General features: G+C 52.9%; 1 protein-coding gene and 1 long non-coding RNA gene across 2 annotated transcripts in view; both read right to left on the bottom strand.

The window, feature by feature from the left end:
• The window catches only part of LOC135405712 (uncharacterized), a 958,894-nt gene that overhangs the window by 105,777 nt on the left and 837,833 nt on the right, over nucleotides 1-15,284 (bottom strand). The gene's annotated exons all lie outside the window — the stretch shown is intronic.
• LOC135406353 (olfactory receptor 14J1-like) lies at nucleotides 10,146-11,105 on the bottom strand. Its single transcript, XM_064640759.1, has one exon. The coding sequence runs from the start codon at nucleotides 11,103-11,105 to the stop codon at nucleotides 10,146-10,148; it is 960 nt and encodes a 319-aa protein (XP_064496829.1).

Below are 15,284 nucleotides of genomic sequence, written 5' to 3' on the forward strand. Positions count from 1 at the left end.
CGTTGCCATCTGCAAACCCCTGCACTACGGGACCCTCCTGGGCAGCAGAGCTTGTGCCCACATGGCAGCAGCTGCCTGGGCCACTGGGTTCCTCAATGCTCTGCTGCACACAGCCAATACATTTTCCCTGCCCCTGTGCCAGGGCAATGCCCTGGGCCAGTTCTTCTGTGAACTCCCACACATCCTCAAGCTCTCCTGCTCACACTCAGGCTACCTCAGGGAAATTGGGCTCATTGGGGTTACTGCCTGTTTAGCACTTGCTGCTTTTCTTTTCATTGTTTTCTCCTATGTGCAGATCTTCAGGACTGTGCTGAGGATCCCCTCTCAGCAGGGACGGCACAAAACCTTTTCCACGTGCCTCCCTCACCTGGCTGTGGTCTCCCTCTTTGTCAACACTGCCACATTTTCCCACCTGAAGCCCCCCTCCATCTCCTCCCCAAGACTAGACCTGGTAGTGTCAGTTCTGTACTCAGTGGTGCCTCCATCACTGAACCCTCTCATCTACAGCCTCAGGAACCAGGAGCTCAAGGATGCCATTAGGAAAATGATGACTGGATGCTTTTGAGGAGTAACAATCTGCCTCTTTTCTTGTGCAGAACACTCATTGTGTAACTCTTTACTGGCTCAGCCTGCCTTCTAAATCTTTTGAGAGTGGCGGTGGGGGGGTCCAACATTATTTCCTTTATAAATGTTGTTAACACAGAAATTTATTCTTCATCCTGTAACTTATTCACTCTCTACCTCTTTATTTTGACCCACAGTTGTGTAAATGAGGAATCATTCTCTGTGTGCATTTAAACAAAATAAAAGTTGCTGTAGCAACTCCTTTGTCAGACATCCTGCCTTTGTTATTCTGTACATGAGGAATCACAATCTCTGAGTATAATAAAGGACTGCAGTTTTTTTCTATATTCTCTCTCCAAGAACTTCCCTGAGGCTGGAGGGCAGTGCCTGTGTGTAGAGGAGAAGGGGTAAAGAGTCCTGGTACAGAAGCACTGCCAGGGAGCAGCAGCTCTTGGGCTATTCAGAGATGCTCTTTTTCCACTGCCTCCCTCTCCTTTCTGCTCCTTGCCCAAGGCCTGAGTGCTCTGGCAGCTCAGTCACTGCTGTGTCAGTCCTGTGACCATGGGCAGGGACAGGCCCTGGGCACTGCTGGCACAGAGCTGGGCTCCTTAACATCATTTCCATCAGGAAAGGGGATCCCCCTGGGCAGTTCCTGAAGACTTTGTTCTTTCTGAAAGGTTGGTGTAAAGAACAAGGCCAAGGAATAGACTCTGCAAAGTCTCATTGCTTTGCTTGTTTCCCCATTCAGTCCCTGAGTGAGAGAAGCGACTCACTGGGGTACTTGAGGGACTGAGGGCTGGTTCAGATGTTCTGTGCTGGTGGCCAGTGGCAAAGGGTCTCCAAGTCACCTGCCCGGGGCTCTGCAGCTTGTGAGGGCTCTGATGGAGGTGAGGACTTGTCTGTAGGAACTCAGGAAGTGCAGCAGAGCACAGAGGATCTGCAGGGACAGCCTGTCCCAGACAGTCAGCAGGGAATGGAGCCCTGGAGCAGAATCTTGCCCAGGGTGGAGTTACCAGAGATCAAGTACTAAATGTCCCTGTGAACTGGTAAAGGAGAGTTCTGCAACCCCAGGGGATGCAGCAGGAACAGAGAAAGGACTCTGGCCAGTGACTCGTCTGACCCACAGTGAACTCCCCTTGTGCCTCCCCAGCTCAGGGAGGGCTGTACCAGAGCCAGGGGTGGCTTTCCAGGAGGGTGTCCTGAAGAACTCTCCAGCCCACAGGCTGCATGGAGTGGAGCCCTGCCCTGCCCTTTGTGCCATTGGAAACAGCCCATGGTCCTGCCCAGCCTTGTTCTTGGCTACTGAGCCTTCCAGGACTATGGCAGAGGGTGGAGAGGAGTGATCCCCATCCTGCTGGGTCTGCTCCCCACCCTGACCAGCATGGCCAGTGCAGGCTCAGCCCAGGGTGCCACAGCCCCTCCCTGTGCAGAGCAGCACCTCCAGCTCAGGGCCCTGCAGGGATCCCAGGCTGGGATCTGCAACTGGCCAAGGCAGCCTGGACACACTGACCTGGGCAAAGGGATGTCCCTGCAGAAGAGCAAGGCAGCATTTCTGGGCCTGCAGAGAGGAATCCCTGACACAGAGACACCTCTTTCTGCAGCCCCCCTGGGGACAGGCTGCTCTGTCCCTGGGCCAGGACTCTGTGCTGGGCTGGGCAGAGGGGCTGGCACTGAGGGGCACAGTCAGGCTGTGCTGGGCATCTCCTGGAGGTGACACCAGGGCTCCTGCAGTTTCCCTGACCTCCATTTCCTCCTGCCATGCTGAGTGTCCAGCCCCTGAGCTGATGGGGATGCTGAGACTCCTCTCTGTGCCCCAGGAGCTGCTGTGCCCTTCAGAGGGGCTGGGCTGTGGGGGGAGTGCCCAGAGCTCTGCAGCACCCTGGGCTGGGCACTGCTGTGGGGCCAGACCAGACTGGGCTGCTCCACCAGTTGACCTCTCTAATGAAACCACTTCTAATTTTCTCCTGAAGAACCATGAGAATATGTGTTGTGTCCTGAGCACTAAACTGGAACTGTGGGGTAATAGAAAGGTTTTGGTGTCAGGGATATTGAGAAGGCTGAGCAGTGTCACTGGGAGACCTCTCCCAAACCCTTGGAAAGGCCAGAGCCACCCCAGAGCTTCCTGGGGCCTTGGCAAAGACAGACATGGAACCAGTCTGCAAACAGGGCAGCAAGGAGGGTTGGCAGAGTTCCACACTGCTCAGGCTCAGCAGGGAAGGGGAGAGGGCAAGTCCTGCTGCAGCCATTGCCAGGCATGGGAAGGACAAGGAAGGGATTGCAGAACCCCTGTGGGAGGGAAAAGAAGGGAATGTTGTGTGCCAGACTTTATCAAGGCCTTTGACATGGTCTCCTGTGGTCTCCTTAGAGCCAGACTGGTGAGAGCTGGACTGGACAAGTGAAATGTGGTGGGTGGGAAATTGAAATTGATGAGGGTCAAAAGTCATGGCACAAATTCCTCTTGGCAGCAACTCCCAGGTGACATCCATCAGGGACCAGCCCTTGACCATTCCTATGGAACATCTTTATTATGTCTCTGGATGATGGGAGGAAATGCACTTTCCACTCCTTTGTGGATGAGGCCAAGTTGCAGCGATTCTGTGAGAAACCTCGTCTAGTTAATGGTGACTTGGACCAAAAATGTGGTCAAGATGACTGAGTTGGATAAACTTGTCTTGCCATCAGGTGCCCAGCAAGGCCCAAGACAATGAAGAAAAAGCTCATGGGTCAGAGGAAAGGCAATTCAAAAGGGGAGAAAAAGACCAAACACAACCAAACCAAACCCAAACAAACACAGAATGAGAGAATATGCTGAGCTGGAAGGGACCCACAAGGATCATCCAGTCCAACCCATCTCTTCCATTGCCATCTCCCCCACCCCAGCAGGCTCTGGAGCAAAGCACAGCTGAGGTCCAGCCCAGCTCTGCTCTGACAGAAAGAACCTGCAGTCAGGGACAGGAAGAGGACAAAGTCTTGTTTAACCAGCCTGAGGAATAATGGGATCAATGACCTCCTGTATTCCTGGGCACTTGAATGACCCTGTGGATCAGGTTAGGTAGCAGTGAGAGGGCTGCAGGTTTCCCTTAGGGAAGAGGAGATCAAGAGTTGACTCTGTCAGAGAGAGCCAGTTTCAGGTAACTCCAAAATGGACCAGCCAGTGCCCAAAGCTGAGCCAAAAAGCAATTCCAGAGATACCTCTGTGATAACCCTTTGGAGAAAGGATAAAATCCAGGGTGCTGGAACCCAGAGAGGAGTGAGAGAAATGTGGGAGAAATAACTCTGCAGGCATGAAGGTGGGCAGAGAAGGAGGAGGAGTGAGAGAGAGCTTTGGTGGGCACCTGGCAGCCAGAACCAACCCCCAGCCCTGAGAGCCACAGCTGAGCCCAGCACAAAAGCTCCTTTAGGTCTGGAGGTTCTTTGCAGCAGCTTTTTAGCAGAGCTGCCAGATGGGCCATCGAAGGGGATGCTCAGCTGGGTCTGAAACCTGTGTCAGCCTTGTCAGCCTTGGCTCTGTAGGAAAGAACTATAGAATCCTAAATAGTTTGAGTCAGATGGGATCTTTATAGGTCATGTAGTCCAACCCCCTGCAATGAACAGGGACACGTTCAACTAGATCAGGTTGCTCACAGCATTTCTAACCTGGTCTTGAATGTTTCCAAGGGTGGGGCATCCATGACCTCTCTGGGCAACCTGTGCCAGTGTTTCATCACCTTCAGTGTAAAAAATTTCTTCCTTATATCTAGTTCCAATCTGCTCTTTTTCAGTTGAAAACCATTATCACTTGTCTTATTACAACTAAGTCTGTCCCCATCCTTCTTCTGAGTATGATCTCAGGAGCTCCTGACAAGCCTTGACCAAACCAGCTGAGCAATGAAGAGCCCCTGGACTGGACCAGGGCTGTGGGGAAGTGTCCCTCGACTGGACCAGGTGCTCCTGGATGATAAAGGTGGGAACAATCTGGAGTGGAACAGTTTGGGAACACAGGATAATCAGTCATCCCATGAAAGCCTTGGAACATTCCCTGCCTGAATTGTGACCCGAACAGTACAGTTTGGATACAATTCCCAAATAGTTTAAAAACTCCAGTCATTCCTGACACCAGGATGGAAATTCAGCAGAGAACTAAAGCCAGTCCCCTTGGGAGCCCACACCCAGCAGGGCTGAGGGAGGCCCTGGCAGCTCCCCAGCACCTCCCTCTCAGTGGGACACCTCTGGCAGCCTCTCCCAGCTCGGGAACCCTCCAGTTTGCAACACTCCAAAGAGCGGCGCTGATGCCCAGGACAATTCTGATCCCCTCAACAAACACTCCTCCAGCTGGGACCCTTGTCTGGTGGCAAACACAAAGGGATTGGTGGGAGTGTTTCCCTGACAACAGGAGAATTTGGGAGAGGGACCTTTCCACCCCCAGCTATTGATGTGTGCACACATCTCTGCCTGGGTGTGGGTGTGAATTGACTGTGGTGGGAATGTTGTTCCTTGTGAACCTATAATTCAGTCACTGTTGAAATTGTAGCACATGCTATTGAGCCACTTGATAATTGTTCAATTGGTCAATGATTAAGGGCTACTAATCTCTTTTGCCCCCTTGTCTTTGGATACAAATCCTTTGCACCCTGACCCTCTTGCATCCCAAGGCTCTGTGTAAATCATTCCCTTTCATCAAAAAACATATATTTTTTGTGACATCCACTTTGAAATCTTCCTGCTTATCTAAACTACAAAACAACTCCAATTAGATGTAGAAGTCTTGAAGACTTGAAGACAAACAAAGGAAGGGAAATAATTTGTTTTTCAGTGTTTTAATGGGTCCCACAGTGTGTTTGGAGCTGCATCAGCTATCAGTCCAAGATGGGCCATGTCAGAACTGGTGAGGCTGGGGGGTGAGGTGCAAGGTTGATCATCCAGGGTGAGTGTGGATCTCCTGAGGAGACACTCAGCATCAAGATCACTTGGAGAACACCTCTATCACCTCTCCCCTGAATTAAAAAATATCCAACATTGAATTAAAAAAACCAAAATACAAATATTGAAGACTTGTTTTGAAATTGTCTCAAAGACAATTAAAGGAAGACAAAGAGATCCTGAGGGATTTCTGGTTTTTAATGAGCCCCACGGTGTGCTTTCCTGACAACAAGGACAATTTTGGAAAGGGACCTTTACCCACCCAGCTCTTGATGTGTCCACACATCTCTGCCTGGGTGTGGGTGTGAATTGACTGTGGGGTGAATGTTCTTGTCAGTCTCTAATTCAGTCACTGTTAAAATTGTAGCAAATGCAATTGAATCTCTTGATAACTGTTCAAATGGTCAATAATTAAATGCTACTAATCTCTTTTGCCCCCTTATCTGTGTCCAAATCCTTTGCACTCTGAAGCTCCTGCATCCCAAGGCTCTGTGTAAATCATTCCCTTTCATCAAAAATTATATTTTTCATGACTTCCACTTTAAAATCTTCCTCCTCAGCTAAACTACAAAACAACTCTAATTAGTTGTTGATGTCGTGAAGACATGAAGACAATTAAATTAAGTGAAAGAAAGTGTTTTTCTGTGTTTTAATGAGCCCCACAGTGTGTTTAGAGATGAGTCCATCATCCTCACGTACTGAGAGAAGATGGAAGCAGCTGCTGAAGAAGTCAGAAGCCAAACTGCAAGTGCCTTGAAGCATTGCTGGGCCCCACTGAGGGCAGGCACTGCCAAAGCCTCCCCAGGGACTCCTTGGAGCAGCTCCTTGGAGGCCAGGAGTGCAGGCAGACCAAGGCTCTGGGCAGGCCCCTGCAATGCTGAGCAAAGCCTGCCTTGGTTTTGTGGAGCACAAAGGCCAAGGCCTGAGCCCCAGGCCCTGGCCCAGCAGATCCTGTCCCTCCCGGCTGGCTCAGGGCTGTTTGGGGGGCACTGGGATGGGAGGGGGAGGAACAACAAAGGCCCAAAACTGGGCAACCCCTGCCAGGCTGCTGAGGGAGGGGCGAGGCAGAACCCAAGTGCAGAACCTGCCAGGAAAGTGGCTTGTGGTGGCCTGAGTGGCAGAGGCAGCTGCCAGAGGCAAGGGGACAAAGGCCTGGGTGCCTTTGGGCCTTGCAGCCCTGCCAGAGCCCTTGGCCATCTCTCCTGCAGGCTGTCCTGCCCTGGCCCTGCTGCTGCTCTGGCCTTGCAGGCTGCACACACCCCTCCTGCTTTCCCAACCCCCTCCCAGCAGCATTTCTAGACCCTCCCTGATGTCTCTGCACCAGCTCTGGCTGTTCCCTGAAAAACAAATCCATGGGCTGGTCCTGATCCCCTCTGGGTGACCTTTTGCAGCACAAGGGTCCCCATGGAGTGACATTTCTTTTTCTTGCCTTCAGTCCCAACCTTCCATGCTGCTCTTTGTGGAGGTTTCATTCTATTTCCAATATGGAGAAAAGCTCCATCCTGTCAGATCTGCTCTAGACCCTCTCCAGTTCTTCCTCATTCCTCCACAATGGGGAACCTCACAGACAGACAGACCAGTCCAGATGTGGTGACCCCAGGGCTGAGTCCAGGGGGGTGACAACTCCCTTGTCTGGGTGCCCACACACCCCTAAGGCAGCCCCATGTGCAGTTGGCCTTAAATCAAGGGGCCATTCTGATTCTTTGTAACGTCACAGAATCAAGTGGCCCTGTGACACTGCAGGGCCTCATGGAACCAAAGGAATGCAGGGACACTGTTCTCATGGAACCAAGGGGCCATTGTGACATGTGGGGTCTCTTTGGAACAAAAGGAATCCTGGGGCATCTCAGAGCCTCATGGAACCAAGGGGCCACTGTAGGGCCTCAGGGAACCCAAGGACCCCTGGGACACTGTGGAATCTACTGAAATCCATGGGCCACTCTGATGCTGCAGAACTGCATGGAATCAGGGTCATTGTGACACTGCAGGGCCTCGTGGAACCAAAGGGATGCAGGGACACTGTGGAATCTCATGGAACCAAGGGGTCACAGTGGCACTGAAGAGTCTCATGGCACCCACTGTGCCTCCCCAGAACTCCATGGAATCAAGCAGAGCCGCTGCCTCCCCCCGCCGTCGCACGGACCGGAGTCGCCGGCTCTGCCCCGCTTGGACACCTCTGGAGTCAGCGTGTTCTTGGGCAGCACAACTCATCTCAGAACAGAGAGTTTCCCCGAGTTTGTTTTCCCCCCTCTTTCCCCTGGTTTGATTTTTGTTTTTTGTTCCCCTGGATGCAAAAGGGAAAGGGAGGCTCATGTTGATCCTGGGTGTTCAGGACAGGTGGGAGAGACAAAGTGATTTCTCTCTCTGTTTTTGAACTGTTCTGTTGGTGTTGCTGGTTTTGCTGCTATATTTCTTGTCAGTCAACTGTTATTTTTTTTCACTTATACCTCCTTGTATTTTGTCTCCTTGTACTAGTGGAGAATAAAAGAGGAGTGAGTTCATTTTATTAGAGTTCCCACCCCAATATGTGTCTTTAAACCAGGACAGGTTGCTCAAGGGCTCCCTGAAATTTGGCATCATCCACAAAGGACTTGAAAATACATTTTGTCCAATTATATAGAGAGATCTTCTGCATTGGTGGTCAAGGGCTGATCACTAAGGGATTTCACCAGGAACTTGCTGCCAAGAGGACTTTGTACCATGGATTTTATTGGACACTCTTCATTCAGCCAACTTCCCACCCACCACATCTTCCACTTCTTCAGTCCAGCTCTCACAAGTCTGACCATAAGGAGACCACAGGAGACCATGTCAAGGGCCTTGATAAAGTCTGGGCACACAACATCCCCTTCTTTTCCCTCCCACAGGGGTTCTGCAATCCCTGCCTTGTCCTTCCCATGCCTGGCAATGGCTGCAGCAGGACTTGCCCTATCCCCTTCCCTGCTGAGCCTGAGCAGTCTGGAACTCTGCCAACCCTCCTTGCTGCCCTGTTTGCAGACTGGTTCCATGTCTGCCTTTGCCAAGGCCCCAGGAAGCTCTGGGCTGGCTCTGGCCTTTCCAAGGGTTTGGGAGAGGTCTCCCAGTGACACTGCCCAGCCTTCTCAATATCCCTGACACCAAAACCTTTTCCATAGCCCACAGAGGAGTGCCCAGGACACAACACAGGTTGTCCTGGTGGTTCTGGAGGATGAGAAGGGATTTCTTCCTTGAGGCCAACCCCTCCAATTGGATTGGAGTGCAGCTGAAAGGTTCCCTCAGCATTTTCCCAAGTGCCTCCCTGCCCTGAAGGTTTGTGGCCATCAGGCTGGAGCTGAGGGGGTTGGGCAGGTGCCTGAGGAGGGGGGAGAACAAGGGCTGTGTCCAACTGTGCCAGGAGGGCTGTGCTGGGCAGGGATGAGGAGGCTGCAGGAAACAGTGGCACTGGGGAGGGGAGAGGAGCAGCTGGAGAGACCTTGTGCCTGCCCACGCTGGGCAGGAGCTGCCCCAGGATGGCAGCTCTGAAGCACTCACAGGATGTCCCTGTGAACAGGAGGGGAAGACTGGATCTGAAAATGGAACCTGGAAAGCAGAGAGCAGGAGTGTCATGGGGACACTGCAGGAGAGTTGCAGCCCTGGAGCAAGGGGACAGAAGAAGTGACTGAGAAGTGAAGAAGGCTGACATTGCATCTGTGCTATTCACCTGGGACTTCTTGTAGTCAGCTGCATATTTAATGGAAGGGATTTTGCTGCCTTAGATCTATTTGAAATGTCTGCCTGAGAATGAGATGAGTGATGCTCTAGCCCTTTTCTGTCTAAACCCACCTACACTGTTCACTCTGTGTTTTTTGGTACCTCATGCATATAAATAATTGTTATTTGTCATTTCTCCTGCTTTAGTGAAAGCATTAAATCGGTTGTCCCAGACACTGGGTGTTCTGTAGAGTTTCTTTGCTATTCTCTCAGGCAGAAGTATTCTCACAACAGTTTGTACTGTGTTCAAGTTTGGTGAAGGCTGAGAGAGGAGGAGAGAGGGATGGAAGGGGATTAAATTAATTATGCAAATAGAAATATATGTTAAACATTTCCTGGGGATAACTACAATTTATTCAGTTCAAAACTGAATGCACATTCATTAAGTCCAAAACTGTGTGCACACATGCCCTGCCCTCAGAATATCCCACAGCATCCTGAAGATGCTGGAAGGGAACCCAGCTCTGCTTCACAAGTTCCCAGGGCCTGTCCCTGCCTGTGCTCCAAGGGCTTCCACCCCCCAGGACTGTGCTCAGAGAGCCCTCAGGCCTTACAGCAAGAAAGGGGCTCAGGAGGACAGTGTGGAAGTGGCAAGAGAGCAGCTCTGCAAAGACCAAGCCCTGCTGTTCCCTGGCAGTGCTGCTGGGCTGGGATTATTGTCCCCTTCCCGTTTGCAAATACCCCCTGTCCTGCAGTGTGCTGTCCTTTGGGAACATGTGAGAAGAAGGGTCTTGGACAAAGAAGGCACTGCAGGGTCCTTTATTTTGTTTAAATACTCAGTGAGCACAATTCATAATTTATACATCTCTGGGTCAAATTCAATGGGTAGACACTAAATTAGAAGGCAGATGAAAAATAAAATTTAATTGCAGAGAAAGTTATTGCAAGAAGAACCCAATGACCTCCACAAAAAACCTGAGCAGGAAGGCTGGGCCATTAAGGAGTTCTCAATGCTACACACCAGAAAACAGGCACTTGATTGCTCCTGAAAAGCATCCAGTCATCCTTTTTCTCAGTGCGTCCTTGAGTTCCTGATTCCTGAGGCTGTAGATGAAGGGGTTCAGTGCTGGAGGCACCACCGAGTACAGAACTGTGAGGGCCAGATCCAGGGATGGGGAGGAGATGGAGGGGGGCTTCAGGTGGGATAACATGACAGTACTGACAAAGAGGGAGACCACGGCCAGGTGAGGGAGGCACGTGGAAAAGGCTTTGTGCCGTCCCTGCTGAGAGGGGATCCTCAGCACAGCCCTGAAGATCTGCACATAGGAGAAAACAATGAAAATGAAACAACCGAACACTAAACAGGCACTAACCCCAATGAGCCCAATTTCCCTGAGGTAGCCTGAGTGTGAGCAGGAGAGCTTGAGGATGTGTGGGATTTCACAGAAGAACTGGTCCAGGGCATTGCCCTGGCACAGGGGCAGGGAAAATGTATTGGCTGTGTGCAGCAGAGCATTGAGGAACCCAGTGGCCCAGGCAGCTGCTGCCATGTGGGCACAAGCTCTGCTGCCCAGGAGGGTCCCGTAGTGCAGGGGTTTGCAGATGGCAACGTAGCGGTCGTAGCACATGATGGTGAGGAGGAAATACTCTGATGAGATGAAGAACAGAAAGAAAAAGAGCTGTGCAGCACATCCTGTGTAGGAGATGGTTGTGGTGTTATGGAGGGAGTTGTGCATGGCTTTGGGGACAGTGGTGCAGATGCAGCCCAGGTCTGTGAGGGAGAGGTTGAGCAGGAAGAAGCCCATGGGGGTGTGCAGGTGGTGGTCACAGGCTACGGTGCTGAGGATGAGGCCGTTGGCCAGGAGGGCAGCCAGGGAGATGGCCAGGAAGAGCCAGAAGTGCAGGAGCTGCAGCTCCCGCCTGTCTGCCAATGCCAGGAGGAGGAACTGGGACATGGAGCTGCTGTTGGACATTTACTCCTGCCTCAGAATATTTTGATCTGTTGAGGAGGAAAAGTCACTGCTGAGTTAGACCAGGCTTCTGCAGCCAAACATTACCCGTCTCAGCCACCCCACTCTCAGGCTCTCTCTCCTCTCTCAGACCTCCCTGCAGCTCCCTCCCCTGAGCTCTGCCTTTTGCTGCCTGAGGGAACCATTGGAAGCAGGAAATCTGTGATGGGCTCCCAGGGACTCCTTCTTGCTCTGCTGGACAGGGAACTTGGAATGCAGGGTGATCTCAAATTAAATGTACTTGTGATACATCAAAGAGCTTCTCAGCTTTGCTGTTTGCAATTTGCCCAAATGAAGGACTGAGCTGAGGGAATTCTTTGGATTTGTTCACCCACTTGCACCTGCCACACTTAGGAGAGGTTGTGGAGGTTTGAAATCCCTGACATTTCTATTGCACTGCAGGTCAACTCTTGTGAGTTCTGAGGGGCACAGGGACGGTCCCTTAGTGCAGAGAGAAGAGCTGCTCTGCCCATCAGTCCTGGGCTCAGCTGCCCTGTGCTGGCAGCTTGGAGCTGTAGGAGCATCACACTCAACTGTTCCCCTCCAAAGAAACTGCCCAGAGATCCAGGAATCCATGTCCAAAGAACAGACTGACACACTCCTCACCTTTTCATCTCTCTCCTCTCAGAGTGAGACACAAAATGCTCCTTGCAGCTGCCCAGAGCATTTCCATGGATTTAGCCCTGAGGAGTTTTCTCCAGGGGGATCCTGTGCAGCACAGAGATCCTATGGCAGAGCTGTGCCCTTCTGGAGGGCACCTGCAGCCCTGCAGGACACCCAGGCAAACAGCTGAATACCCTGAAGGTGCCTGGAGGGCACTTGGGCACTTTGCTGCCACAGACACATCCCCACAGCAGCACCCAAAGGGTTTGGGTCTGCACAGGAATCTGCCCCCCCCCCAAACCCCACACTGGCTCAGAAAATCCAATGGTGAGAACAAGGAGAGCCCAGGTAGCAGGGGATGGCAGTGAAATGCCACAGTGCTGCTGCCAAGGGAGGAGGGACACCCAGAGACAGCTGGAAATCAGGGCCCTGTCCTTGCCTGGGCTCTGGCTGCTGCAGGGCAATGCACAGCCCAGCCCCCGTGGGCCTGAGGGCACAGGCTCTGCTTAGGCTGGGAAAGGAGCCCAGGCAGGAGCTGCTCAGGGAAGGGATCTGTGCCACAGGGACAGCAGGGAGGGGCCCCCATCCCCCTGCCCAGCCCTTGTGGCAGCAGCTGCCTCTCCCTGCCTGCCTGTCTCTGGGTGAGGAGCTGTTCCTGCCAGCAGCCCCTGCCTGTGCCCAGCTCAGCTCCCTGCCAGTGCTGCCAGAGCCATCCCCAGCCCAGTGCCCAGGGGCAGCTCTGCCTGGGCAGGGGCTGCAGAGCAGATCCCAGACCCCTGCGGTAGCTGGGAAGGGGGAGGTGTTCTGGGGGGATGTGCTTCCTGAGAAGGGCCCCTGGAAATGGAGGAGGTGGAGCTGAAGCTGTGAGGAGCCCTGAGCCTGCAGCTGAAGGGCCCTGCCCAGCCCTGCCCTGCCCTGAGGGGTCACTCCTTCCACCCACCCCTTCTCCCCCAGCCCCGTGGCAGCTCCTTGGCCGGGCTGAGAGCTGCCCCTGGCAGGCAGCAGAGTCCCTGCCCCAGCACACAGAGCCCTGGGGGCAGGACCCTGCTCTGCCCCACAGCCCTGGCCACCCCTGGCTGCACCCCCACCTTCCCACCCCACAGCCAGACCTGCCACAGGGAACCTTCTTGCCCTGGGCCTCTGAGGGGGCAGCAGCAAGTCCTGCTCTGCAGCAGCTTCTCCTGCTGCACCCCAGCAAATCCAGCAGAGCCATCCTGACAGCTCCTGCCACTGCTGCCATTTGGCAGCTGGCAGAGGCACTTGCAGGAACTCACCTGCACTGCTCTGCAGCCACAGCCTGACCGTGGCAAAGGGCTGGCAAGGTTCCTGCCCTGAGCAGCTCTGCCCTGTCCTCCCAGCCCAGGATCCCTTGAACCTCCTGCTCCCTTCTCCTCTCTGCCCTTGCTGCCTGCAGCTCCTGCCCTGCTCTGCCATATGGCCACTTCCCCTGCACTGCAGCAACTGGGAGAGTCCTGCTGAAAGATCCTGGAAGCTGTGGGATGTGCCAGCTTCAGGAGATGCCTCCAGGAAGGCAAGTTGAACTTTCCTACAGCCAGAGAAATCTTCCTTCAAATCCTGGGAAGGTTTCTCTTATGGTGAGAGCTCAGTCACCTCCCAGCCCAGGCTGCCTCTCATCTCTCTGCCTTCTCTCCTGTGCCCTGGGTGCTGCAGGCAGTGCCCTCAGCCCTGCTGGGCTGTGCAGAGGAGCTGCTCCTGGGCAGAGCTGTCTCTTTGAAGCTCTTCTTGCTTGCCAGGAGCTCCCTGTGTGCCAGGAGCCCGGCCCAGCTCAGCAGCACAGCAACAGCCCCAGGCAGCCCTTTCTCTGCCCCTCTGGGCTCACTCCAGCTGTCCCTGGGGCTCCAGGGGAACTTGCTGGCACACAGCTGAAGGAAATAATGATGTTCCTTCTCTCAGCTGGGCACAGACACTTCTTTCAGCACTGTCATTTCTCCAAACAGACACACAGTTAAGTTCAAGAGTCCCCTTTTCATGTCCCATCATTAGACAGGAAACCCAGACAGTGCCCAGGAGGGATCTCCTTCAGCTGCCCTGAGGGAAGGGACTCAGCTGAGTCAACAGAGGTGTCTCCTTGTGGCTTTGCAGACCTGGGGCCAGGACACTCAGCTCCCTCCACAACCCCTATGGGCTGGGATTCCTCCTGCCCCACTTCAGTGGGCCCAAAACAGGCCCCTGCAGGTGACTCCTTGTCCCAGCTCCCATGGGAATGAAGGAAGACCAAAGCCAGGAGTGACCTGCTGGGACACAAACCCCTGGTTCCTTCTGAGGGACCAGAGGTGACCGAGATTCCTGCTGGGAACTGCAGGCTTCAATGGAGCAGTTCCTAGGGACAGGGCAGGAGCTGTGGGATCTTCTTGGAGGCTGCTGGGACATTGCTTTGGCCAACTTCAGTGGCAGAATGAAGCCAGGTAACACCTGAAAAGTGACTTTAGTAAAGCAATGTAAGGATTAGAGAGAGTTAAGCACAAACTGCAAGCTTTCAGCAAAGCACATAGAGCTCAGTATTAGGAAATAGCGGAGGCAATAAACCCACTAGGATACAGGACACCCTGACATAGAAGAACACAAACATGAACAGAAAATGCTAGCACACACAAAAAAGGACATATAGAGGGGAAACAAAGAGAGATAAGAAGAGGGACAAGCCAAGCAGTTAAGCACCTTTGCCAGATACTGGGAAACCCTGCCAAATGCATAAGGAAACTACCCAAATTAGGGAAGGTTCAGAAGTTTAAGAAGATGGTGATGGTGAGGGCAGCAGGTTCATGATGAAGGAAGACCGGAACTACCACCAAGTTTTCCCCAAATTGAAGACCACGCCTCTAACTCCGCCTCAACTCCGCCTGTTATGAATATTAAAAGTAGATGTTGCAATGTAATGAATATTCATAATATGTGATGTAATCGCTTAGCAAAAAGTGTATAAAAGCTCAAATTGAAAGTTCCTCATTGAAGCAGTTTGTCCAGGGCACCTGGCTGTTCCCCGGCCGTGAAAATAAATACCTCCTGCTTATAGACTGAAAACTCTGTCTCTGAGCAGTTCCTCTCCGCCTTCTTTGGGGCATAAATTTGGCATCAAGAAGGGGCCCACGCGTAGGACAGGGGAACCTGTCACTGTTCCTTCTGTCCAGGGCAGCCCCTAGAGGTGCTCAGATGACCAAATGGAGTCAGGTGGCACAGGGAGAGAGGTCTCTCTCCTGTTCTTTATCAGGGTATTTTCTACATGTCCTCAGAGTACAATGGCAGTTGTCTCCTGGACATCCCTTCAATGCTGAACCTAATTGAGGGCAGCTGAGCTGGATTGAGCAGCCAAAGAGGGGCCTGTAGTGCCAGGGGAGGTGCCAGGGCTCTGCAGCACAAGTGCAGCAGCTGCCATGGACAGCACAGGGCCTGTGCAGGGACCCCGTCCCCATTCCCAGCAGTTGTGGGACAGGCACCACCCAGGGCTTCTCAGACACATTGGGGGCCTTTGGGGCAGGGAGTGAATCCCAGCCCTGCAGGGACACAAAGGCTCTCCCTTCT

The sequence above is a fragment of the Pseudopipra pipra genome, chromosome W (assembly GCF_036250125.1).
Source record: "Pseudopipra pipra isolate bDixPip1 chromosome W, bDixPip1.hap1, whole genome shotgun sequence".
NCBI lineage: Eukaryota > Metazoa > Chordata > Aves > Passeriformes > Pipridae > Pseudopipra > Pseudopipra pipra.

Coding starts and splice junctions, on each gene's coding strand:
- LOC135406353 (XM_064640759.1), bottom strand. CDS start 11,105: ATGTCCAACAGCAGCTCCATGTCCCAGTTCCTCCTCCTGGCATTGGCA.